Source organism: Ambystoma mexicanum, chromosome 5q (assembly GCF_040938575.1).
Source record: "Ambystoma mexicanum isolate Mex_15411 chromosome 5q, UKY_AmexF1_1, whole genome shotgun sequence".
NCBI classification, from domain to species: Eukaryota; Metazoa; Chordata; class Amphibia; order Caudata; family Ambystomatidae; genus Ambystoma; species Ambystoma mexicanum.
Genome location: NC_090933.1, coordinates 1,368,247,352 through 1,368,271,345, shown reverse-complemented (window position 1 = coordinate 1,368,271,345; position 23,994 = coordinate 1,368,247,352). Strand labels below are relative to the sequence as shown.

General features: G+C 49.3%; 1 protein-coding gene across 1 annotated transcript in view; it reads right to left on the bottom strand.

The window, feature by feature from the left end:
- LOC138498156 (CD5 antigen-like) overlaps nt 1-23,994 on the bottom strand; it is a 507,597-nt gene that overhangs the window by 459,586 nt on the left and 24,017 nt on the right. Inside the window, exon 2 of the mRNA XM_069622035.1 lies at nt 12,084-12,151. Within this exon, the coding sequence (XP_069478136.1) occupies nt 12,084-12,141 (58 nt within the window). The 5' untranslated portion in view covers nt 12,142-12,151. The remainder of the gene's footprint in view (nt 1-12,083; nt 12,152-23,994) is intronic.

The window sequence follows — 23,994 nt, the reverse complement described above, 5'->3', positions numbered from 1 at the left end:
CTTGGTACAGAGAGGCACATTGATGTGCCAATCTGGCCTTGGGGTGCCCAAACCTTACTGCCCTACCCACTGGGGGGCCTGTCCCACCATTTTTTGGGGTCCTCTCCCCCCTCACCCCAAATGGGTGGCGGGGGCACCTCATGCATGCTTCCCTGGGCCTCCTACAAACGGCTGCATGAGGTAAACCACCCCTCCATTTGGGGTGGGGGGGAGAGGGCCCCCAAAAATTGTGGGACAGGCCCACCAGTGGGTGGGGCAGTAAGGTTTGGGCACCCTGAGGCCAGATTGGCACACCAATGGGACCCTCTGCGCCAAGGCAAGTTTCGTAAACAAAGAAAAACATGGAAAATGGTACACTTTAGAGCAGGCTGAGGGACACCCTAAACCGCCAGGTAATTTTCTAATATAATGGGGGTGTCTCTCTACCCCCCCACACCAAATAAAGGGGGGCATCTCATTCAGCCCTCCCTGGGGGCAGATAAGAGGGGTGCATCTCATGCAGCCCTCCATGGGGTCAGATGCCCCTTCCTAGGAGCAGATATCTGCCCCCAGGGAGGGCTATAAGGGGTGCCCCCATTTCCCCTTGGGGTGAGGGGGAGAGGGCCACCCCCCATTTCTGTTATGTAGTGGCCCTCCCACTTCCACTCAAAATTCCCTTTTTTTATTTTTATTTTTTTATTTTTTCCCCCTTCCCTGGGGGCAGATGATCAGCCATCTGCCCCCATGGTTGTACACATATGTGCCCCCATGCTTTGGGGGCCGGATGGGGTGAGGGCTGCTTACTGTAAGCAGCCCCCACCTCCCCCCCGCATTCGAAGACATCCCTGGTGTAAAGTGGCCATGGCTGCCCGTGCATCGAACGCCCTGTGCCCGATCCACGGGCGCAGGGCTGTCACACAGGGTGTCCTTGTAAAGGGGAGAATCTCCCCTTTCCACGGACACCCTTTCTGAAAAACTCTGTGGCGGCTATATCCCCCAAACCCTCTCCCCCTTCCCATCACTTTATTTTTCCCTTGAGGGCTACAAGGGGTGGCCCCCCTTTCCACTTGGTGTGGGAGGGGGAGGGCCACCACCCTTTCAGGTGTGGGGGAAAAAAAATCCTGTGAGACCCCACCCCACCCCCCATCCCCGTTCGATTTCTTTTTAAAAAAAAAAATGTATGCCCCCTCCACTGGGGGCAGATGGTCTCCTGTCTGCCCCCAGGAGTCTTTATATCCATAGCCCCATGCTTTGGGGGCCGGAGGGGGGCGAGGGCTGCTTACTGTAAGCAGCCTCCATCTCCCCCCGCATTCAAAGACATCCCTGATGTCTAGTGGGCATTGCTAGGCGCGGATCGAGCACCCTGCGCCCCGACCGCGCCCAGCAATGCTGTCACAAAGGGTATCGTTGGAAAGGGGAGGCTATCCCCTTTCCAACAATACCCACCTCGATCTCCGGCTTGAAATACAGCCGGAGATCGAGGGGGAGAAAGGTGAACACTCACCTTGTATTTTCATTGCAGCAGCCCGAAATGGCTGCTGCGGTGAAAATTACTTTTGGTTTCATGCCAACGTGCTTTACACACACCAACGTGGAACTGAAGGTAATCCAGACCCCTGGCAGTGATGGGGGACCTCCCTCTCACATTGCCCGGGGGTTGGATTACAGTTTTGCTCGATCCCTGCGTTGCAGGGATGGAGCAAAACAGAGTGCCAGACCCGACGAGCCGGCTCGTCGGTGGCAACTTGGAGCGGTTTCCATCGACGAGCCGGCTCATCGGTGGCACTTAAAGGGTTAAACTCATCCCCTGTACGTCAGCCCCAAGCCTAAGACATCTATTGTTGCAAAGTTCTAGATCAAAGCCATAGTAATGCAGAGCATCAATTTCCGACAAAACAAGTTCTAAAATAGTTTGCGAATAAAAAACCAGCCTAACATCGTCAAACCTAACAGGGTGAATATAGTCGACCAATTTAATATCTCCAGAGGAGATCAGGGATAATCTTGTCACCTCTCTGAAGAGAGACAACATTATCTCACTATTTAGCGACTCCGGGCCGCCTTGAGGGAACATAAAGCTTAGCATGACACTAGGAAAATCAAGAAAATGAGGAGGCCTCCATTCCAGTCTGTTGTTAGGTTCACCTAAACAAGCTCGTTCTCCAGAAGTATGAATATTGTTATTTCCAACTTTATCTGCTCGCTCTTCATGGGGACCCTCCTCCCACTCCTTATATTGGGCATAATTCTTACCCCTTACGGGAGAACATCTCCCATCTTGTTCATACGCTCTGGTAGATCGTGTTTCTCCACAGGATTTATGCAATAATGAGCTAGATTGATTTAGCATTGCATCAGGTCCTATCGGATGACGCATAGTTTCCAGGTTATGAGCACGCCGAGCATCACTCAGTCCCCCATGTTTTAATTGGATGATAGATTTGGAATCCAGAGAAATCACTTTAGTTTCTAGGCCAGTCGTGAGAAGTGGATCAATAAGGCCTCTTTCTGTCACATCAGTATTAACAGAAGGCATGATCTTTTCAGAAGCCCAGTTCCGGTGTAACGGAAATTGAGGACCATGCTTTCTTGAATCTTCCAGGAGATTCGTGAGGGCCTGTTGGACTAATATTTTAACGTCCTCACTCGGAATGAGAGTTGAGTTGGTAAGTATTCTGGGCTGCCCCCCCCCCCCAATCCCTCTTGTTGATGTGTCGTTGGTTTTTTCCCTCAAAGATATATTAGTAGGGCAATTTGTGTATGTGTGTATAGGGGAGGTCATTTGCATTTTTAGAGAATCGTGCCTTATCTCTTCTGACGAGGTGATAATTGACGTTGCCTTAGGTTTAGGTGTAAATAATTGCTTCAGTAATACATTCAGTTTTTAGATTTTCCATTTTAATAATCCCACCTTTTTTTTAATTGGAAGGATTTTTTTGGATCTTCTGTGTGTCTATTAGTGTTGTTATGCCCTGTTGGGGCATTATCACCCTAGGGATGGTTTCTTTTTTTTGTAAGTCCCTTTTTTAGTTTTTTTGTTGTTTTTCCTTAGTATTGCCCTTATGCCTCATAGCCTCTGTCAAGGTATTAGAGGCTTCTCCATACTCGTTTTCCACATCACAAACAGTAACAGCATGGGCAGGTCCCACAAGTCATTAGTTCCTTGTTTGTTTTTTAATACCGGAGCCGACACCTTTAACTCTAACACCTTTTGACTTTCTTCATCTAACTGCGAGAAGTCGATGCTGCCTTCGACAGATAGGCCACAAATATCTCTTATATTTGTGTTGGTATTGGGTACCTTGAGAGAGGGTAAATTCTTGCTTTTTTTACATAGATTTTTATATAGTGCGCCAGAGCTGACAGCCCTGTGTTTGAGGGCCCTTGCTCTCATTTTCTTCTTGCCCTCATTTTCTTCTCTCTACGGGAGATATACGGTATAAAGGCCACCGCAGATTCCAGAGAGGAATCCTTGTCCCCATAACCTCCCTCCTCTGAAAGAAGTGCACCCCTTTCATCCATGGCCCTTAATAGAGCAGATGGGCTATCTGAGGTGGGTGTATTCAGAGGATTATAGGAGTGGGGCTCACTGACTGCCTGCTTGACAACTCCCAAATTAGGGGCAAGGTGCGCCAGAACCATACGGGACTCCAAACATTTGGTATGTTCGATGTTCTTAGAAACCATGGTCTTTAGTTCGTCCATGCTACTAAAGAGAGCGGAAAATATGTCCTTATTACCATTGGCCAGGGCCTCAGCATAAGAATGGGCCCCGCCCTGAATCCTGTGTTCTGTTTGCGAGATCTGATCATGAGTGATTATTCTGGCTGGCACCGTGCTGAGCCCCGTGCTCATACTACATCTTTCCACAGCAAAGACGAAGCCCTCCAGTTTACTTATTTTCTCTGAGCTATCCACAATGAGGAACCTAAGTTCTTGGATATCCATGTGTGTTCTCTCATGGTCCCTATCCAGTAGATTTAATATTCTTGTTAGGACAGGGAATGTTGCGTATGTAGTGGCAATGTCCTCTGCATTGAGGCCCTCAAAAGACGGACCCATTAGCGGAGCTTCATGTTCGTGGGGAGAAGAGTGAAACGGGGAATCAGGGCTAGAACCTTCCTGGGAGGTATGGAAGGAACTACCCTGCCCAGCCCAAACCTGCTATCCACCCCTGCGTCCCCTACTCTAGAGGTCTCACCCATATGTAACCCAGTACGATTTTCTTCTGAAGGGGGCATGTCACAGGCCGGAACGGGTGCTTCGAATAAATGGACATTATCAAAACCGCCCCTCTAGCCCTAGCAGGAGTAGAAGGACCCCTTGATAGGCGTACCCTTCTATCCAACTCTGCCAAAACTGCTGGGGCCAGTAGCGAGGTGTCTACCCCAAATTTGGGTTTGGAGCCTTCTTCAACATTCCCGACCGGAAAAGTGCCCTGATTATCATGCATGCTTGAAAGGTTTTTTTGCAGAGGAGCAGTCACACCAGCTAATTGTTTCGGTGTGTCACCGAAGACCTCATTATGCAGATAATTTGGTATGTGGCCTGGACTCTTATGACTGGTATTTACCAGTAGCTTGTCTTTATCACTAGACATAGTTAAGGGCATCCCCAGCCTTCGCGCGGACTGAGTTCCACCGGAGGGGAGGGCTTCACTTTTGGTACCAGATGAGGAATTGGTCAATGAGTAGATTTTTTTCTCCACCACTAGTGAGCGTGCCAATTTGCTGCTACGCAACAAACCAACCATATTCTAAATGCCAGCAGCCCTCATCAATCTTTCAACACCAAGGCTGTAGAAGCCACAACCAGCAAAAAGAATGAAGTTACATAATCTACTTATCTCAGAATGGGAGCCACTTCAAATGCATCTTTCAAAAATCCCACAAAACAAAATTCCCTAGACACTTCACAATGACAATAGGGTACTATAGATCTGGAGGGTGGATACCACATATACAGCTAAATAAATTATCCCACAGCTGCCTCTCTGCCTCTCTGCCTCACTAAATGTTGAAAGCTCAGAGCGGATGCTGTCGGGCAGGGGTGTGTGGCCACAATGGTAACGCTGCAGAAAAGAAGAGTAAGCACAAGTAAGCATCTGAGAATTATATAAGATGAACCGCGTACCGCAGTAAACTTGTGGGTCAAGAAAAGAAACAATGTCCATAGGAAAGTTCCTTTACTTGGGTATTGTAGTCTCTGTGTTATGGCAAGAAAGAACTTGCAGATAGCTTCCGCTTGCAGACGGCAGCTATAGGCTGGTTAACAAACAACTCCGGCAGCTCCAACAAGACGATCCCAGCCCAACAGCCACTTTCTATGGCACTTACGATGTGCACACAAACTCCTCTTCTGAATATCCATGTAGATCTGCTCTCTAACCTTGACTCTAACATTCCCTCTGTCCTCATCTTACTCGATTTCTCTTCTGCCTTCAACATGGTCAACCATACCATCCTGCTCAACCGTCTCCGTGATAACCTGTGTATCACCAATCAGGCCCTGGCTTGGCTCACCTCTTTTCTCTCTGGTCGACCCTCCAGGTCCAACTTGGGTCCTGCCTATAATCTATCTCCCTCTCTACCTGTGGTGCTCCCCAGGGGTATAACCTCTCACCCTGGCTTTTTAACCAATACCTGGTGTTAGGGGGAATTCTCCAGAAAGGCTAATTTCCCTTACCTACTGAGTCCCTCAGCAGCTTTGCTGGATTTCTAGGATTAATTTTTTCACCTGGTAAGAGCGTGAGCCCTTTTTCCCATTCTTACATGTGTTTTGCTGTGCGTGTTTAACATGTTTGTGTTCATAGACTGTGGAGCCTCACATACTCCACATGCATCATCTTTTTACTGTTTGTTACAAAGCACCTTCAGTGGAGTGACACTGGGTTGTCTTTTAGACTTCCCAACTCAGACACCATTTACTGGGACTGACTACTGTCTCCCAGAACATATAAAGTTGCCATTAAATCTATTAGCCTCTGTAAAACAACAGACCCAGTACAAACCATCTTACATGGAGTACTGGAAAGGGTTAATACTTATCCCTTTTTGTCTGTTTCTCTTGGAGCATTGTTTCACTCCTTTTTCATCAAGAAAAGTAACTACTAGGCAGTAGTAACTACCCTATTTTTCCTACCGTGGTTATCTTAAATAACCTTTATATTGTTTTAGGCTATTTGGTAGCCTTGAACTTAAACCCTCTAGACCATATATGTTTTATTACGGTTCCAGCTGGGTTTATTCACCATTTCTTTTTGTAAAAGTCTTTCTCGTGTTTTACTCTGCATGCCAAGCCAGGGTTGGTTTCTTTGTTCACCGTCTTTTCGCGAGCTTCTACACAGAAGCCCTCCTTAGGTACCTGTATGACTGGGGGGGACAGGATGTGAGGGAGGGGTTTAGGACTCTCTGCACAGGGTCTCCTTGGATAACCATGTTGCACTCTGAACTGATTGGCTGTGGTGACTGTCCCGGCAGGACAGCCACCCTGCTGTGTGATTGACAGCCAGGCTGTGTGAATGGGGGAAAACTGCATAAAAAGCAGGTCTCTGGGTCTGGAATGGCAGAGTCGCCACTGGAACGAAAGAACTGACAAGGAGCTGACGGAAGAGGACCCCTTCCATGACTGAACCACCCGGTGAAGCCCTGCTGCAGGTCCAAATCCTCGAACTCCAAAGACAGAGAAGATCCTCCAGGAATCCTCTTCCCCTGAGCTGGTGGGACCAACCAGTTCACCCAAACTGCAAGCCAGGACTCCCTCCTCTGGTCAAATTCACTGTACAGAGCTACAGTGGCACCTTTTATTATTTGCTTTGCTCTGCTGCTGGTTTCTTCCCTGAGTAGTGCAGGACCCTCTAGTCTTCCTACTTCATGTCAGTTCGACAGTCGCTTCAGGAACCATGATCCTGCAGGAACTGTCATGAAAGTCCACCTCAGCTACAGATCTTCTCTATTTAAAAGTACTGTGCAAATCCAGTTGTTCGTTTCGTTCAGCCATGATGAAAGTGTGTGAAATCTTTCTCCAATCCGAGGGCTTGTCATTCTCTACTCTTTAAACTAACTTTTCTGCCGACCAACTTCATCTGGAACTCTTGGCAAAGACTTAACTGCAAACTACCCTGAGCTTTGTGATCTAGAGCAAAAGACTTTTGTCCTATTGACTTTGGCCCTAAGCCTTTTTGATTTGATTACATCACTGTAGTTCCTCTTTCTAGAGTGCCCTTCTTACTTACCGGTTGGTGCTGGTCAATTTCTGCCTAACTTTGTCTTTCCCTCCCTTTTAGATTTCTGGAGTGCCATTTTGCTCCCACTTTATTTGTGAGCTTGACTTGTCTGGAACCTATTGGGAGTGTTTTGGTGTATTAAGAGTGTGATTTTTAAACTGTTTTACTTTAGTGAAATGTTATACAACTGATGTGTAAATAAATGTATATTCTTTTACCCAGAAACCTTGAGTCAGTGTTTGTTTGAATCATAGTAATTGCTGTCCTTTGTGTAACTATTGATACTGCTCACTTTACTCTTGAGATATGTCTGGCTGCTCAGCCATTGCTACCACTTTTACTGTGTAGTACAGGCTTGTACCAAAGGTGAATTTGTACTGTCACTTGTAGTCTTAATTGTGTATGGTGTTCCCAAAGGGTACTGCATATAATTCTGCCTAACACCTGGCAACCCTTGCCCACTGCAAAGCCATTTTCTGCTCCAATTTCCAGTGCTATGCTTGTTAGGAAAGATTTCGTAATTGTAGGGAATTTTCCTTCCATGTGGCAACCCCTAAACTTTTTGCTATTGTTTTTAACCTTGTTCTTGACTTTGCCAGAGAAGTACAGCCTTCTGCCGCGCTTCTCTGGGCTTTCGCTCCTTTCTTACGGGGAAACTGACATGCCCTTAAGACAGTCAGTACCGGGGAACGTGGTTTCCCGTAGTTTCTTCTATCGTGTCGCAGCTTTAGTGCAACACGACACAAGAGGGCACTGTAAGCTAAGTTACAGCTCTCTTGGGTCTCTAGCCTTCTACAGGCCCTAGATACTCTTTTAGGAATGTATTTGATCGGTGCAAGTCATTCAGGGACTCGAATGGTGGCAGCGATCGTATTGTTTATTTTGAGCTCCTTTTGGCGTTCTGAGCACGTTTTTGCACTGAACCCAAAATGGTGGCCTGGCTCCCAAAATGGCCAGGCCGCGAGGCTCCTTTGTCTTGTCCACTGACCGCCTTGCTCCCTTCACCTTCCCCAGGTCCGGCGACCCGGGGCCTTCCTTATTTGGGCATGTACTTTCCCGCGAAACGTGGTTGCTTTCGCGGGCTTCTACATGTCGTTTGTGTGCCTCCAGGGTGGGGGCTGGGATGTCTGGTCCCAATACACATCCTGGGTGCCAGAGAGTCTAGGGTGGTGTGAATGCCTGGGACCACCGTGGTCCGTGATTGGTCCACGTATGGTATGTGTTTTGATGAGCGGATCTCCCATTGGCTCCCCTCCGTTTTGGCGCGAAGGGAACCGTGGATAAGAGGGGGCTGGAAACACCACTACCATGTCGATCTCCTGAGTTCTCACGAACGAAGGAATACAGGAGCCAAGTATCCTGCAACTACGAGGCTGGACCGAGGAATCGCTGGTGACCCGCTGAAGGAATCCTCCTTTGCACTGCTGTCGTCCGGAGAGCCCCTGTCCTCCTTTGATCGAACCAGAAGGCCTGTACTGGTGCTTCGACCTTTGGAATAGCAGGAACAGCTATTCCCGGCATCTTCAACCATCTCCCGCCAAGTAAGCCTTCGGAAGCGTCTCTGGGCCATCCAGTTGACTGACCAGCTTACCAAGGAGTTTGGCTCTGCAACCGCCGCCAGGTTGTGTTGTATTGCGAGTCCTTGACCCTCTCCCACGCTTCGTACGCTTGGCGTTCCCAGGTCTGAAGGGAGGAGGGTTCATTTGGCTCGAATACACACGGCCGCTCCGTTGTCCTGTGCGGCAACAAAACTGTGCTGGTTTCGTCGATAGGGACGTCTTTTTGCTCTACACGACTACAAAGCGTCTCCTGCTCTTCTGAACCTGCCAGCTGCTGAAACTATCGTGGAGAAGCCTGGGTCTGCTTGCTTCGGGGACCGGTGAGTAGTATATCTAGGATCTGGTCGCCCTCCTGCAGTACCCCATTGCTTTTCCCTGCTGTGTAAAAACAGCACCCTTTTGCCGCGCTCGCGCTCTGCTTCTGCCCGCTGTGGAGGCTGCGCTTGAGTTGCGGAACCTGTTCTCCTTCTGCTGTGCACTAACCCGAACTGCCTGACTTCCTCCGAAGAGCTTCCCCTTTTGCCCGTTGGCACCGGCGTGGCAGGTACTTTGAGCACAAGGCTCCACTCTTCGCAGGGCTCGGACTTCCATCTAGTTAGGTGCCTCTAAAGGCGAACTGAGTCAAAAGCGTTATCGCACTGCCTGTTTTCCTTTCCTTTCAGGTGGACTACATATTTCGTGCTTTAAACGCTTGCGACTGTGTATTTGTATATATATTGTGTTGATTTGGTATGTGTTGGATTAATACTGTGTTATTGTGATTTTCTCGCTATGGTCGTTGTTTTAAAGGCCTTAAAATAAATGTGTTTATATTTTTGATATAACAACTGTTTGGAGTAGTTTGTAAGCGCTCTTGCTTTGTGTGCTCATTGCGGGCTTTCAGTCACCCTCACCCCTCTTGAGACCTAGTCTTGACCGCCGCGATCGCTACCTTGATTGGTCTGGCTTGTCCAGAGGTTACCCTGTTCCAAGTAATTAGGTTGGCCTTCTGAACTTCTGCGCCACCAGGACAGAGTTCAGAAATCCGTCTTAACAATGCTGATAACATTCAACTCATTTTCAGGCTGCCCTCGCCCACCTCCTCTCCTTCTCTCATCTCTGATTGCCTAACTGCCATTCAAGATTGGTGCCACCTTCAATCTTTGTCTGAATTCCAGCATGACGGAGTTCCTCCTCATCAGCACACCTTCAACCTCCTTCCCCCTCACTCTCTGGCCGGCCTACCTTGGCCCTCCTTCTATCCCCACCTGCGAGGCTAAGAAACTCTGGGTCATTTCCTTCTCTGCCCACATGTCTGATGTCTCTAAAAAGTAAAACGTCTTACTGCACCTCCTTAGAGATACTCTGCCTTTCTCTCCTTCCCCCAGAAGCTCACTGTCTCTCAAGCTCTGGTTCTCTCAAGGTTGGACTATTGTAACAGCCTCTTTCTAAATGTACCTGCCTCTACTCTCTGCCCTCTGCAAGTAATCCAGAACAGGACTGTGAGACTTGTCCTTGGCCTCAAGATCTGGGATCGTATCTTTCCTGCTCTGAAATCTCTCCATTGGCTCCCAGTGGATACAAGGATTCAATTCAAAACCCTTTGCATTTTCCACAAGGCTTTCTGGGGCCTGGATCCAAAATACCCCCAGCTATCCCTCCGCAAATACCTCCCCTCTCGAGCTGTTCGCTCCTCTACTTCTAACTTGTTCAAGGCCAGTTGCTTCTCCAAGCAACGAGTTGGGGGTAGATCTCTTTCTTCAGCTGGGGCCTCCCTCTGGAACAGCCTCCCTGCCACTCTGAATCCTGAGGAGAACCATCTCTGGTTCTGGAAGCACCTCAAGACCTTCCTTTTTGCTTCTGCCTTTGCCCCCCCCAACCCTCCTGATCTGTTCTCTCGCGGCACTGTGCACCTGGCCTATCCTCTGTCTTCCAAGCCCAGGTACCAGCTCACCCTGCCACCCTCCTGCACTGCCTCCGGCCTACCCCTTTCACTGGGGTCTGTATCTGTACCCATACAGTCCTACCCTGTCTGCTGCCTTAACCCCAGCACTTGCCAATCGCTGGCTGCAATACCACAGTTTGTTGTCTTTTTATTTATTTATTATTATTTATCTGTGTTCTCCTTTGCTCTGCACTTTCCACTTCTCCCCCTCCCATACACTTTTCCCCTCTCCCTCTCCCATGCACTTATGTGTTCTCAATGTCACTGGGCCTAGTAAGATCCTGCATCTCGCACCCAGTCTCAGGCAGTTCAGTCTCTTTACATGCAGTGACTGTCTGTGGGGCCTTTCTTTGTGCACATAGAGCTGGTATGCATTATTTGTCATACATATATGACGTCACGCAGCTCCAGTCGTGATCACCTCTGACATGTCATGAATGAAGTACCATCTGTAAGGAACCCTCAATCTAACATGCACCAGAACACGCATGTTTCATTGGTCACCTGCATGTGACATGTCACACTGCAGACCTTTATTAAAGCATAGATCCCATTCAATGGACATCAGGATGAGGGTGCCTTCATCTATTTAGGGTGAGGTGCACCAGCTTTTATGCAATGGTTTGGAAAGACCCCACCTGAAGGAAGCCAACTCTATATGGACTTAGAAACGAGCATCCATGCCCCACTCTCTGTCTCTCCCGGTCTCCTTCAACCTCGAGCATCCATGACTCACTCTCTGTCTCTCCTGGTCTCCTTCATCCTCGAGCATCCATTCCTCACTCTCTCTGTCTCTTTTAACCTCAAGCATCCATGCCTCACTCTCTGTCTCTGTCTCTTTCACCCTCGATCATCCATGCCCCTCTCTGTCTCTGTCCCTTTCACCCTCGAGCATCCATGTCTCAGTCCCTCTCTTTCTCTCTCTCTCTCTCTCTCTCTCTCACCCTCGAGCATCCATGCCTCATATTCTATCTATGTCTCTTTCACCCTCAAACATCTATGCATCACTTTGTGTCTCGGTTTCCTTCACCCTTGAGCATCCATTCCTCAGTCCCTCCCTCTGTCCCTTTCACCCTCGAGCATCCATGCCTCAGACCCTCTTCCTCCCTCACCCCAAAGCATCCATGTTCCAGCCTCTGTCTCTGTCTCTTACACCCTCCAGCATTCATGCCTCAGACCCTCTCTCTCTCAACCACGAGCATCCATGTTTCACTCTCTGTCTCCTTCACCCTTGAGAATTCATGTCTCACGCTCTGTCTCTTTAACCCCTTCCACTTGTAAAGATCATAATTCTGTCAGGATCGCAGAAACTGTGGATCAAAGAAGATTCACTAGGCACATATTAACATAACATAATATAACTAAAGTAAGGAACTTAATGGCAGTCGCTACTCACCAGGACACAAAGCAGAGACACTCAGGATATTGCAGAGGAGCACAAGGTGACCCAACATCCTTGCGCTGCTGTAAATAAAATGACAATTACTTTTACAACCAAAAAACTGTGCAGTAAATTATGTTGATGAAACAGAAACTCCTCCTTCGGTAAGTGTCCCACAGGTACTGGAGGAAGAAGACTAGAGGACTACAGGACTCCCCAGGACCCTTCCCCACCACCCTCAGTCTAAGCCCCCTACAGGCATAAGTCTTACCAAGTTAGAGGGTCTGGTGGGTGGCACTCCTGGGACCTCATTGGAGATGCTTGAGTCTGGGGTCTGCAGAGTCTTCTCAGAGATGAGCAGACAGGAGGGGGGACTGATTCCTCGGGTGAATGTGAAGTTGGGAGGAGGTCAGGAAGGTTCTAACGGGACAGGACACTGGAGGGGAAGAGAGAGTTCTGAGACAGATGAAGCAGCGCCTTTACATAAAGGTATATAGGAGGCAGGGGGCTGGGCTTCAGAGTGCAGGAAAGCACCTCGAGGCCAGGTGCATGAGTCATCAGCCTTGTGAGAGGCAGTCTGTTGGCACAGTTGCTGCTGGATTTCGTAATGAGTTTGGCACGTGGTGCTGCAGCTGACAGGTGAAAATTAACTCCTGATAGCACTGCAACCGCTTCAGCAGCAGCCCTGCAGTAGAAGACCCATGCCATTAAATGCTTGTGTACTCCAGTGACTGTACCCTCTCACTTCTGACCTCTTCCCACCACCACAAAAAGAGACTCGGCAATGAGCCAGAGCCTCAAAGCACATAACTTCCATAACGTCCCCCTTCTGTGCAAGTGCTCACAATACTTTCATGCAGAGGGAACAACATCCCCTTGCACTCCTGAAATGGTAACACACCTGCACAAAATGCAGAGTAAGTCAGTACCTACTGAGCGGGGTGGCCCGTCACAAGTAACCAATCACAAGTCCAAGGGTCTTTATTTAAAACTATCAAAAACGGTTGCTTTCTTTTCGTTCTTCAGGTCAAATAAGTTGGGAATAGTTGGCTCTAAGGCCGTCCCTTTCCTCTCTCGGCTTCACTGGGCCTGGGTTGCACCTCCCAGTCCCGAAAGTCCCTAACGGGCTGTTAGTAAACTACAGATGGGTAACCCCAATCTGTCCTCCCTCTATTCTTCCAGTGTTTGCCCTAAGTCGATGGCTATCTGACTCCCTAGGGAACTTCTAGCTTCCCCTCTCCTATCATTAGTTAGTCTCCCGGAATAGGGAATGGTCCCTTCTTTTGCCCTGCATCACAAACACTTCTTTCACAACCGCTCACCCCTGACCTGTCACTATTCCGATCTTGTAAGCTATTCTCCTCCCACCACATCACTGTCCCTTCTAATCTCTCACTCCTGACCCATCATTATTCTGATCTCGTAAGCTTTTCTCCTCCCACCACATCACTGTCCCTTCCAACCTCTCACACCTGACCCATCACTATTCTGATCCTGTAAGCTTTTCTCCTCCCACCACATCACTGTCCCTTCCAACCTCTCACTCCTGATCCATCACTGATCATCCACTTCGCTCATTAAGGCGGAGCCCAACCATCAAGGACTTTACCTAATGTTTACAACTTTGTTACAACGATACATCTGCCTCAGCACGTGTCTCACGGGAGGGGTCTGCCTCAGCACGTGTCTCACGGGAGGGGTCTGCATCAGCACATGTCTCACGGGAGGGGTCTGCCAAGGCACGTGTCTCATGGGAGGGGTCTGCCCCGGCACGTGTCTCACGGGAGGGGTCTGCCTCAACACGTCTCACGGGCGGGGTCTGCCTCAGCACGTGTCTCACGGGAGGGGTCTGCCTCAGCACGTGTCTCACGGAGGGGTCTGCCTCAGCACGTGTCTCACAGGAGGGGTCTGCCTCAGCACGTGTCTCACGGGAGGGGTCTGCCCCACCACGTGTCTCACAGGAGGTGTTTGCCTCAGTACGTGTCTCAAGGGAGGGGTCTGCCCCACCACGTGTCTCACAGGAGGGGTCTGCCTCAGCACGTGTCTCACGGGAGGGGTCTGCCTCAGCACGTGTCTCACGGGAGGGGTCTGCCTCAGCACGTGTCTCACGGGAGGCATCTGCCTTAGCACGTGTCTCACGGGTGGGGTCTGCCTCAGCACGTGTCTCACGGGAGGGGTCTGCCTCAGCACGTGTCTCACGGGAGGCATCTACCTCAGCACGTGTCTCACGGGAGGGGTCTGCCTCAGCACATGTCTCACGGGAGGGGTCTGTCTCAGTGCGTGTCTCACGGGAGGGGTCTCCCTCAGCACGTGTCTCACGGGAGGGGTCTGCCTCAACGCGTGTCTCACGGGAGGGGTCTGCCTCAGCACGTGTTTCACGGGAGAGGTCTGCCTCAGCGCGTGTCTCACGGGAGGCATCTGCCTCAGCACGTGTCTCACGGGAGGGGTCTGCCTCAGGGAGGGGTCTGCCTCAGCACGTGTCTCATGGGAGGGGTCTGCCTCAGCGCGTGTCTCACGGGAGGGGTCTGCCTCAGCACGTGTCTCACGGGAGGGCTCTGCCTCAGCACGTGTCTCATGGGAGGGGTCTGCCTCAGCACGTGTCTCACAGAAGGGGTCATTGTCAAAATCATTCCCCACTCTCAAAGGTGTGAGCCAGGGATGTCTGCTGGCCCTTATTTTGTTTATTCTATATATGTCTGATTTTAATTTAACTAGTTTGGGAAAAGGGGTGACTCTCCCAACTTTTAAGGGTTCTAACTTTGGGCTTTTAATGTATGCAGGTGGTAAGGCCATGTTGGGTTTAACCCCGAGAGGACTGCAGCAGAGGCTCACACGTGCTGAGGCATAGTTCACCACCCACGGATTTAAACTGAACAGAGTAAAGACAAAAATCATGTTCTTTGGCAAAGGAAGAGTGGAATTTAAATGGTCTCTTGGGGGTAAAGCAAGTGAGGTACTGGCACCATGGCATATTGTTCACGAAGGGCATAATCAAATCAAGCAATATTGTTTGCATATAATAAATAATGGATAAAAACAGAACCACATTTCGAGGGGACTCACTCTCTCATTACATATAACACACTTACGGTCCTAAATGTAGATACTAAAAAGGAAGGAGGCCAAAACACACCTGTGCCATAAGCCTCGCGTAGAACCAATCCAATTTGTAAAAGTTCCCCTCTGGTCCAATCTTACTCGCAATCACGTGTTGGTATGTAGGTGCATCAACATATTTAAAAGAGATCCTGGGCATCCCAATTTCATGCATTGTGCCCCATAAAATGTCCCTTGCTACACAATCAAAGGCTTTCATGAGGTCTAGAAAAGCTACAGCTCTCTCTTTGCCACTCGTGCTTGTTTGACCAGTAGAGGGATCATCAAACAGTTCAGGGAAGTACTAGCTCCCTTTGAACCCTGATTGATAGTGATCCAGGAACTTATTTGACTCAGCCCATAATTAAAACTCCTCTCGCATAAATGCTGCGACAGAGATATTGGTCTATAGCTGTTGGGGTCTGCTCTATCCCCCTTCTTAAAGATTAGAATCAGCAAAGCATCTCTCCATGTTGGCGGTATCAAGTGTAAATGCATAATATTTTAATACATTTGCAAGAGAACGTTCACCCCTAGAACAGGGGCCGATTGTGATGTCATATTCTATAAACCATCAGGACCCGGAGCACTTGAAGCCTTGAATTTCACAATTGCCCTCTATGATATGATATGGTATTTGTAACGCGCCTATACACAAGTGTTTCAAGGCGCGACGAGGCAGGGAGGGAGGGAAACAAGGGGAAGACAGACAAACGATCCTACTAGGCCAGGTGTCATTCAGATCGCGCAAGTGCAGAGGTAAGGGGAAAAGGAGAAAGTGCAGGGGGAGGAGGTGGGGGGGAAGTGCAGTACAAGGTAAGTAGCGTAATAAAATAATAAATAATAAATAAAAAGGGCCAGCTGGTGGCAAGTGCGAGGTAAGTGCAGAACAAGTGCTGAGAAGTGCTGGAAAGGGGGGCTGTAGGGATACAGTGACAGTCCCACAGTGCAGGGGGAGCTAGGGAGGCAGTGAAAGTGGAGAGTGGCTGGGCCCTGGACCGAGGTCGCTGAGAGTGGCCCAGATGCAGGTTTAGTGCAGAATTCAGTGGGGAGTTAAGCAGGTTTAGCAGGGGAGAGGGAGAGAGAAGGCAGAAGCGAAGAGGAAGGTTTTGAGGTACTTCCGGAACCGGAGATGGTTCTCCTCAAGTTGATGATATGGAATGCATATCAATATTTAACCTAAATCAGCCCCTTGCATCCGCTGAGCATCTCCTTAAATCTGTAAGGATATAATCAGTTCCAACCTTAGATGAATAGAGCCGACAAAACCTTTCTTCACAGACGGCTGGAGATAGTGAGAGAGCTTGCAAGGAAATTTGAGAACTAGGTGTTTTATAAGAGACCAGAACAGGGCTTTGTCCTGCCATTGCAGGGTTTCTAGCATTGCTTCTGCATCTCTCTAGCAATGATGGGACTTGGACACATGTTTATACAGCTGTTTCACTTTTTTGAATCATGTATTCATTACCTGGCCCATTTTTTTTGCAATGCCCTAATTGTCCTTTTCAATTCATGTTCTTTCATGGGTGATCTTTTGAAATTTTCCTCTGTGCATTTTAGTTGACCCGCCCCCACTGAAAATTGAGAATTGGGTAAGTGTTTGTAAGAGATTGTTAGGGAAAGGGAGTAAACTCACCGGAGGGCATACTTAGAAGCCATCTTTGGATATAATTAACTTCCACAGCCCCATTGGACTTATTTGCCAAGGAAGGCTTCCACAACACAGCGTGATCTTGCTGTCTTATTTCTACCAAAAAAGGTTCTGGGTTAATTTACGGTTGCCTGTATGCAACCTAAATGCAACACTAAGGGGCAGTGAACAGTCCCCTTAATGGGGAGGTGCACTTGTAGCACAGTACACAATGGAAGTAAATCCGTGGAAGCAAAAATAGACGCTACAGTTTAGCATGACAGACAGTTAGACCATATATACATTGGAGGACTTTCAACAGGAACATTTTCATGAACTTCCTGTCTATGGACTACACGACCTGAATGTATCACGCCTAGTAAGCTCGTTTGTCTCATCTCACTGATGTTCTACCCCTCCCAGCCATGGTTGCACTTTGAAACACTTGCTCTATAAGCGCATAATAAATAAACAATCAACTATAGTGAAATTCCACAGCTGCCTCCTCTAGCCCTTGAGTGTTTGGAACTACTGTTACTCCCCATAAAATGGTCACCTTCTGCGTCCAGAAAATCTCTATTAAAATCCCCTAACACAATAAAAGAGGCCCCTTCCTCGGGGATAGAGGTGGATAGAGCCACAGAAACATCATGTAAACACTGGCCACATTGGTCCTTCCTGGGTTAAGTATTCATTCAGAACCACACAGGTCGTAGCACAAAAAATCCTTTTATGCCTCCATTTCAGTTCAACCGCCAACATGTCTGGAGTCTTATCACTCAACTTTTCCATTGCAATACCAGCCTGGCGATTTAAAGCACACAAGAGACATTCGTACGGACGTAATAAAACATTACAGAACAATCTACAGCATTTCCAATTCAGCTAGATCGTTGAATACCATTTGTGTGCAATGCATTTATTATACGTTATTTTATGCTATGTTATGTATATTTGTACAGCGCACATAGGCCCAAGGGCATCTTGGCACTAAAAACAGTGGAGATGAGGAAGTAGTTGGGCAGGAATGCACCTAAAAAGGAAGGGTTTTCAAAGACAGACGGAAAGCCAGATGGTTAGCAATATCTCGGAGAGCCTGAAGCAAATTATTCCACACCGTTGCGGCTGCCATGGAAAATGGGCAACCGCCCATCCTTGACAGTCTTAAGCGAGCGACAGATAGCAAAAGGGCAGACTGGGATCGGAGAGGGCGAGCAGGAACACAATGAACACATTTGCCCTGAAGGCACTCAGCCCCTAACTTGTAGAAAGCCCAATGCACCAAGCACATAGATTTAAAGATTTAAACAGAATCCGCTTCTCTGTCAGGAGCCAGTGCAGTTGTCTCAGGAGCAGTGAGATACGTGCTTGTGCCGGAGGGCGCAACATTGCTCTGGCTGCCGCATTCTGGAGCAGCTGGATCCCATTGATAAGGTGTCGCGGTTGGCTGAAATAAAGTGAGTTGCAGTAATCGGCAGTACTAAGGACAAGCGCCGCTACCACAGGGGCATGGAAGTGGCAGCGAATGAAGGGGAGAACCTTCCGCAGGGTGCACAGGTTGAAATGGCCAGATTTACAAACCACACCGATTTGCTCTGACATCGAAAGGGAGAATGAGAGTTTCACCCCCAAATGTTTAACCAAAAAGGGATGGAGGGGGGAACGGATCAATAGACAGGCCAGAAATCGGGACTCCAGTCGTGCTGACCACCAGAACCTCAGTCTTGTTACCGCTAAGTTTCAACAAATTACTGGCCATCCAGGTATTTGTATTTGTATTAATTTTAATTTATATAGCGCTTTAATCCAAGGCACTTTAAATGAGGAACAAGAAAATACAACAAGCAATACATGACATTAAATCTAAACCAGAAAACAGTACAAGGAATAATTTACATTATTTATGAGGTTAATTGCAAATGGAGAGAGACCAGGGCGAGAGAGGCGGGGTATGAGGTGAAGGTGGGGGTGGTTTCAAAGGAGAAAAAGAAGCTAATGCGGTGATTGGAAGAGATAGGATTTTAGGGAAGTGCGAAATGAAGGGTAGGAGGTAGTAGAGCGGATGGGGAGAGGAAGGTGGTTTCAAAGGAAAGGAGCGAGAAGTTGGAAGGAGCGGAAGCGGGAAGAGGCACAGGGTGAAGGAGGAGAAAAGAGAAGGAAGTGGTCTGCAGAGCAGAGAGAGCGAGAAGGAGTATAGACATTACGAAGAGAGGATATGTAGGGAGGAGCAAGACAGTGGAGGGCTTTGAAAACTAGGCAGAGGAAGTTGAATTTGAGCAGGGAGTGAAATGGGAGCCATCCTAAAGAGTTAAGAGAAGAGGAGATGGAGTTGTGAGGTGAGAGAAGGCAGAGGGAGCGGATGGCAGAGTGGTAGATGGATTTGAGGGGGAGAGGTGAGAGGAGGGGAGTCCGAGGAAAAGAGTGGAGCAGTAGAAGAGTCTGGAGAAGATGAGGGCGGAGATTAGGAGTTTAGTGGCATGAAAGATTAGGAAAGGGCGAATTTTACAGATGTAGAGGTGGAAGCAGCAACATCTGGCAGTGAGAGACATGTGGTTATAAAGAGAAAGGTGGGGGTCAATTTGAAGACCAAGGTTGCGGGTGTGAGGAGAGAAGGGGAGTTGGGAGGGGGGAAAGAGGATGAAAGGAGGAGGGGAGGGAGGAGGGAGAGTGTTAGCAGGAAAGAATGGGAGCTTGGTTTTATCAGTGTTAAGAGTAAGGAAGTAAGAGGACATCCAAGATTTAATAGCAGAGAGGCAAGAAGTAAGCTTAATGTGGATTTCAGGAGAGAAGGAAGAGAAAGAGAGGAAGAGCTGGGTATCATCAGCATAGAAATGGTGTGAAACGCCAAAGAAGGAGATAATGGGAGTTAGGAAGGAAGTGTAGAGTGAGAAGAGAAAGGGACTGAGGACAGAGCCTTGTGAAACGCCATGGCTGAGAGGAAAGGTAGGGGAGGTGCGGCCACCCCAGGAGACTGAGAAGGAGCGGTTAGAAAGATAGGAGGAGAACCAATTAAGAATGGAGTCTTTAATGTCAAATGAAGAGAGAGAGCTAAGGAGTAGAGGGTGGTCAACAGTATCAAAGGCAGCAGAGAGGTCAAGTAGGATAAGAACAGAGGAATGCTTAGAGTAGCGAGCAGAAAGGAGAGAGTTGAGAACAGAGGTTAGAGCAGTTTCCGTGGAGTGGAGAGGGCGGAATCCAGATTGGGTGCGGGGGAGGAGAGAATGGTTGGAGATGAAGGTAGAGAGTTGAGAATAGACAATGCATTCAAGAAGTTTAGAAAGGAAGGGGAGAAGAGAGATGGGGCGGTAATTGGAAGCAAGAAGGGGATTAGCAGAAGGTTTTTTGAGAATGGGGATGATAGTAGCAAGCTTAAAAGGAGTGGGGAAGGTGGAAGTGGAGAGACAGATGTTGAAAAAGGAGGTGAGATATGGTATTAAGAGGGGGTAGATTTTAGGGATGAGGGAGGTAGGAATGGGGTCAGTGGGAGATGCAGTGGGATGGGTTTTAGAAAGGAGGAGGGAAATTTCAGACTAAGTGAAAAGGGTAAAAGAGGACATGGATAAGGGAGGGGGAGGTGGGAGAGGGGGAGGAGGAGAGTATGAAGGGGAGGAGAGGATAGTTTTTTGGAGATTGAGGACTTTGTTGGAGAAGAAGGTGGTAAAATCAGAGACAGAGAGAGGAGAGGCGATAGAATGATCGGGGTTAAGAGGAGAGAGAAGTCGAGTTAGGGTTTGAAAGATACCGTGGGATGAGACGACTGAGAGTGAAGAAGGTCGGAGAAATAAGTGCGCTTAGCGGAGTTGAGACAAGAGTCATAGAGGGAGCGTTGGCGAGGGAGGGGTGTTTGAGCCAGGAGCGTTCAAGGCGCCTAAGGAGGAAAGATGAGCTAACACCAAGGGTTGAGCAGGTCGGCGAGAAGAGCAGAATGAGGAGATAGGGTAAAGATGATCAAGAGTAGGGGAGAGGGAGGAAGTTAAGATGGAGGATGCTTCAGTGGCCGAGAGAGAGGAGAAGTGGGAGAGGGGGGAGGGAAGAAGAACAGGGAGTGAGGAAGAGGGAAGGGTTGAAGTTATGTAGGTCGCGCCGGAAGAAGGGGGTGGGAGAGGGAGAGGAAGGGGAGGAGGGGGAGGGGGAATGAGGGAGAAGGAGAGTAAGGAGTGGTCAGAAAAATAGTTAGGAAGAGAAGTAATAGGAGAAGCGGATAAGGAAGAGGTAAAGATGAGGTCAATGGTAGAGCCAGAATGGTGAGTAGGAGGGGAATGGAGAGGAGTGAGAAGGTAGGAATCAAGGATGGATAGTAGAGGAGAGTGGGGGGGTGGAGGAGAGATGAAGATTGAAGTCGCCAAGTACGATTAGAGGGGTGGGGCTAGGGGAAAGGATGCTGAGAAGATGGTCAATGTCTTCGTAGAAGGAGCCGACCGGGCCAGGAGGCGATATATGATGAGCAATGATATAGCATGAGGAGTGTTAAAGATTTTATACATGAATTTGAAGGAAGGAAGAGTGGGTAGGGAAGTAGAAGAGGGAGAGGAGGTAAAGTGAAGGCGAAAAAGAAGGCCTAGGCCACCTCCACGGCCAGAGGGGTGAGGGACGTGCTCGAAAGAAGATGAGGACAAGGTGAGGGATGCGGGAACAGAGGTGTTATGGGGGGATTCATGTTTCCATGATGCAGAGAAATTGGAGGTTGAGGCGTAAGAACAGGTCAAGGACAGCAGTGGTTTTGTTGCAAATGGACCTGGTATTCCAGAGGGCGACTTCAAAGGAGTTGGGAGTATTGGAGGTTTGTGGATAGATGAGGTTGCGGCGTCAGAATGAGGCAATTGGAGGCAGGGAGGAGTGGGTGTGGGGAGGGGAGGTTTAGAGAGGAAATGGCGATGATGGTAAGATAGAGAATTTTGAGGGGGGGAGAGGGCAGTTGGGAGAGGGGAAGGGAGGGGGGCGGTACAAGAAGGAGAAGCAGCGCATAACAAGGAGTACAAATTAGGTAAGGGCAGGTGTGGTAGGTATGGTAATCTAGAATACCAGTTCGTAAGCGGTGCGGTATAAAGGGGAGAGAAGTCAGGAGGGAGGAAGAGCGATGCTGGAGAGGATGTAAAAGGTGGGTAAATAAGGCAGTAGAAGTCCAGGATACTCAAGGGGGTAATAGGTCCAAGGGGTTGTAGCTATAAACTGGAGAGGACGCAGCCAGTTGATTGGATGGAGACGGTGGTACTGGAAGATAGTAGAGGCAGTAGAGATACTCCAGAGTGGGCCGGTGGAGGGAGGGCCCGGATACTGGCAGGATGGAGAGGCAGGTCAAGGATAGTGGTAGTTACTCGTCGAGATACTGCACACCCAGGAGGGGCAGGAGAGAGGAGCGGGGCCGAGCCAGTGACGTGGGCTGGAGAGCCAGGGACGTGACGTGGAGAGATGGATCAGGGTCAGGTCACGTAGTAGGGAGTACCCCTAGTATGAGCAGGAGAGAGGAGCGCTGTAGGGCCAGTGGGAGTAACTCAGGAAGACTTGGTGGTGCTGCAGTACTGGAAGGCAGTAGAGCAGTATGGGCTGCAGCTGAAGTGCCTAGAAGACGTGGAGGACAGTAGTAAATGGGGGCTGCGGTAGCAGCAGTGGTGGGGTAGAAAGGAGCACCCAGAGGGAGGCTGCACCACAGTAGAAGTCGAAGAGAGAAGGGCTGCAGGATGTTGTTGGCTAGTAGAAGGGAGCCAGCAAGGGCCGCGGCTGCAGGGTGAAGAATGGACCACAGGAAGCAGCATGGGCTTGAGCAGAGAGGCGTTGGAGCGGTAATCTGGTGGTGGTAGTGAAGATGGTTGAGAGGGGTCCCCGAGAGACATGCAGGAGGGGGGAATCAAGATTACTCACAAGAGGGGAGCCGGTAAGGACCGTGGATGTCAGAGGCAGGGGGGACTTAGGCCAGTGGCAGATGGAACGGGTCTCAGGAGCTGCAGGGGCCACATCTGAAAGAGGCGGTGTAAGCAGCGAAAGGTGGAGGAAGGAGCGGGACACTGGGGCTGCAGGGGGGTCGGCAGCCGGAGGCGGAGAAAGCAGCAGGCTGTAATTAGCAGCGGGCTGTAGCTAATGCAGTGGCAGGCTGGATTTAGTGTTAGGGCCTCATTACGACCCTGGCGGAAATCGAAAAACGATGGCGGAAATGCAATACCGCCATCGAATAGCGCTCGGTGCGATTATGACCCGTCACCGCAAAGTACGATGCCATTAGCGACACCGTAGTGAACGCCAACGCTAACTGCACCAAGTACGCGCGCGCGCGCCATGCCAAACCGTAATTACCACCATGGCGCAACGGTACGCGAATTCTGACCCTAGCGGACATGCACCTAACGCCATCAAGCACGGCGGAAAGTACCATTCCGCCATGGTGAGAAGTACGGCATCGCGAACCAACCGTAAACGGCCCCACTGAGTGCCTGTACACCGCTCCCTGGCCACATTGTACAACTCCCCGTAGGTGCAATGAAGTCACACAATGCAACCAGTGAAATGTACTAGTCATCCATGCCTGCCAACGAACAAATGAATCTCAAGAGGGGCCAATGGGAGCTGCAGGGCACAGATGGCACGAATACAGAAGCTATTCCAATGGACATGACCTCAGTCTCCCACCAAGAAACGCACGCAAACACAGGCACCTGTGACCAGCAATATTCCGAAAATCACATCATTCCACCAATCCACCTGGCTGACCGGCATCTGTTACACAAAAGCTAATCCCCCGCCCCTGAGCATGACATCATTAAAACAGTCATATTGGCAGCCCTTATCCCTGACCTCACTGGGCTTCGTAGGCAAACGCGCCCAGCACAGTACCAGGCAACTATACTCCGAAGCTGGAACCCAATGCAGATCTCCTCACAATACATCGCTCCCCAAATAGGAATATGCCACATCACTTGCAAAGAAGAACGCTACACGGTCCATATCAGAATAGAAATTTAATGCACAACAAATTCACCAAGCCCATACAGCCATTAGGCCATGAACTCCAAAACACATTTCACCATTGTGGGCTGCATCCGCAATAAATGACCAGCTACTTCTTGTGTGACGCCCTGTTCCTTCATGGTACACATGGGCTACATTCTCGTACGAAAAGGCAACATGGAAGCGCCTAGAACTGCAGGGCCGTCCCAATGGGGAGGCACTAGTCCAGCTGAAAGGCCGAAATGTTGCTCCAAGCCACTA